General features: G+C 42.0%; 1 protein-coding gene across 1 annotated transcript; it reads right to left on the bottom strand.

Annotated features, from left to right (window-relative positions):
* Positions 1-566: 566 nt before the first annotated feature.
* LOC147441056 (uncharacterized) lies at positions 567-2,016 on the bottom strand. The gene has a single exon (XM_086483644.1). It carries the CDS (start codon positions 1,496-1,498, stop codon positions 620-622), a length of 879 nt encoding a protein of 292 aa, XP_086339770.1. The 5' UTR covers positions 1,499-2,016; the 3' UTR covers positions 567-619.
* Between the last annotated feature and the right edge of the window lie 536 nt (positions 2,017-2,552).

Below are 2,552 nucleotides of genomic sequence, written 5' to 3'. Positions count from 1 at the left end.
AAAAAGACTCGATGTGCCCAGCAGTTTGCACCAAATGCACTCATGCCCTCACAGTTGAAGCATGGCTATGCATTGAGCTTGCAACCTCCAACATAAGTAGCACACACATGCTTGCCATAGCCAAATTCTTGTCCTTGTCCTTGTCCATGTCTTTCCTGTGTAACATGACAGAGAATGGTCTAAGTAGTCTGGTTAAGTTGACGACAAGCTGATTTTTAAGCACTCAGGTCGGTGACAAGCTGATTATAAATATTCAGGAGGATCAAAGCAAGTAAATAACAGATCTTGAACGCAAAATTGTACAATTATATGTTCATTCAAAATGAATACCCATGATGAGCAAAATCTGAAAATAGTCTTCATTGAAGCAAGTTATTCAGGTCAATGAAAAGCATGTACTCATCAACGACATGATACCAAAACTGAAATAAATAATCTTGACAAGATGAATGTGAAATAAAGCATGTACTCATCAACCAAAGCTGAAATAAATAATCTTGACAAGATGAATCTGAAAACCCTGCTGCTTAGAAAGTAGTACTCATGATGAGTCAAAGCTGAAATTATATGCCATATGGATGACAATGAAAGCTAAAAGAGCTGTGGCAAATCCATCCCATCAATTCTTCCTAGATGCTTCCAGAAGCTCAGCAAGATTTAGTTGCAATGCTGCAAAATTATCCAGCTTCCGTTTTTCAAGTGCTTCCATTTGCTCCCTAGACTCCTTCAGCTCTTTGATCAAATCTTTACCGCACTCAGCAAGGTGTGAGAGGGATTGGTCTTGCACTTTTCGAAGTCTCCCAGGTCGCGAATTGTTGGAGCCCTCCTCCTTGCATGAGAGACTTGACTCTTCCCCTGTTGCACCTTGCTCTGTAGGCAAGGATGAGGCATGGCTCATGCAAGAAACATGAGCCCTACTATGCATGTACTCATCAACGACATCATACCATTTGCATGACCTTTTCCTGTCATTACCTAAAATGCTATTATGAGCCTTGTCTGCCTTGTAGTCGTCATAAACCCGTCCCCATTTCTTTCGGCACTCTTCGCTATCCTTGTCAAAGTCAGCAAACATGGAGGCCAACTTGACTGAAATCTTTCTCCATAGGTTGATGCCTTGCTTTGATGGTTTATTGAACTCGTCGTGCATTGACGCTCTGACATGAATCAAATGCTCAACCCAGTAATCATGCCACTTTGACTTTGCATCCTTGCCATCCTTTGCATTATTTGGTTCAGTAGTAGAGGTGGAACTTTCTTGTGGTTTCTTTGCTCTCTTCACAGTACTTGATGGTACATGATCGGATGCCATTGTCTTTCTTCCTTTCCGAGATTTAGGTAGCTTTGCTGGAATGGGCACACAAGCCCCTAGTGTACTTGAACTTTGAGTGGGTGAGGGTTGTGTCTGGGGTGCTTGAGAGGGAGGGGAATGGCTATGATAGCTGGTAGGTTGAGTAGCATAAGGAGAATGAAATACAGCTCCTTGGCCAACCATCATCGAAGAGGAGCTACCTACCCTTGCACCATGCTGAGAAAAGTGTGCCCGAAGATGAAAGCATGGCTTGATAACCGCCTTGAGGTGGCATCGCTCCTATGGAAGAGCTTGGAGAAGCCACAACGTAGTAAGGCAGCTGGTCATTACCAACTTGAGAACCAACATATGAGTCACCATCACATTGTGAAAAAGCTTGCGAGTCCATTGTGAAAAGTTCCTATAGAAAATAGAGATGACAACACATAGACAACGCACAGAAGAGAAGGACAAGCTCAGAATCACACATACCACCAATCTCACGAAACAAACACTAGGCAAAATTATATTGCAAGGAAGCAGAAATTTTGACAGCAAAAGAAGTCAGCTCCAAGTCAAAAAATGAACAAAGTACAAAGGACGTTACCTGATGAAATTTTTCCAGAAAAGGCACAACTGAAAGCAAAGGCAACAATCCAACAGTTGTGATCTGTGCAAAATAATGATAAAAAGTGTTAGCTTGCTGAGATTAAAATCAACGTACTCTCAACACATAAAAAAAGCGATTTTATGTTATACTTACCCACAAATCTTTGAGATGGTCTTCCGCAATCGCTCACCCAAGAAACTTGCAGGGGTTTTGCTGCTAATTAGCTATTAAGGGGATTTCAAAGTTTATTGCAATGAAACAAAGATTCGGTTAGCTTGCTATAAGCACACATAGACAAGTGTGGTTGAGCAATTGATGTTGAAAGAAAACTAGAGAATTTGATGGAGAAGAGAAAAAACTTCAACAGCAAGTCCTGAGTTACCTGCTCCCTTCTCACACTGTCGGATCTTGACAAACTTCTCAGACTGTAGCAGAAGACATAACTAGCAAGGAGAGACGGGCAGCCTGCAACAAGTTTTTATAGCGCATAGCTAGTTAAGTGGAGAATACAATTCTTGCTACATAAGAAAATCGGTGTTCATCAATCATACCTCTTCTACTAATCACCTCAACTTGCGGCAAAGGAAGGTGTGAGCAACGCGATGCTTAAAAAGAAGGAAAGCTTGGCGCCATAGGCCCAAGCTTGGCGGG

The sequence above is a fragment of the Adiantum capillus-veneris genome, chromosome 15 (assembly GCF_014529385.1).
Source record: "Adiantum capillus-veneris isolate H3 chromosome 15, ASM1452938v2, whole genome shotgun sequence".
NCBI classification, from domain to species: domain Eukaryota; kingdom Viridiplantae; phylum Streptophyta; class Polypodiopsida; order Polypodiales; family Pteridaceae; genus Adiantum; species Adiantum capillus-veneris.
The sequence above is the reverse complement of the archived record's forward strand: the minus strand, read 5'-3'. Positions and strand labels throughout refer to the sequence as shown.

What these genes read in the sequence shown, in the direction of transcription:
- LOC147441056 (XM_086483644.1), bottom strand. Translation starts at nt 1,498, where the DNA reads ATGATGGTTGGCCAAGGAGCTGTATTTCATTCTCCTTATGCTACTCAA.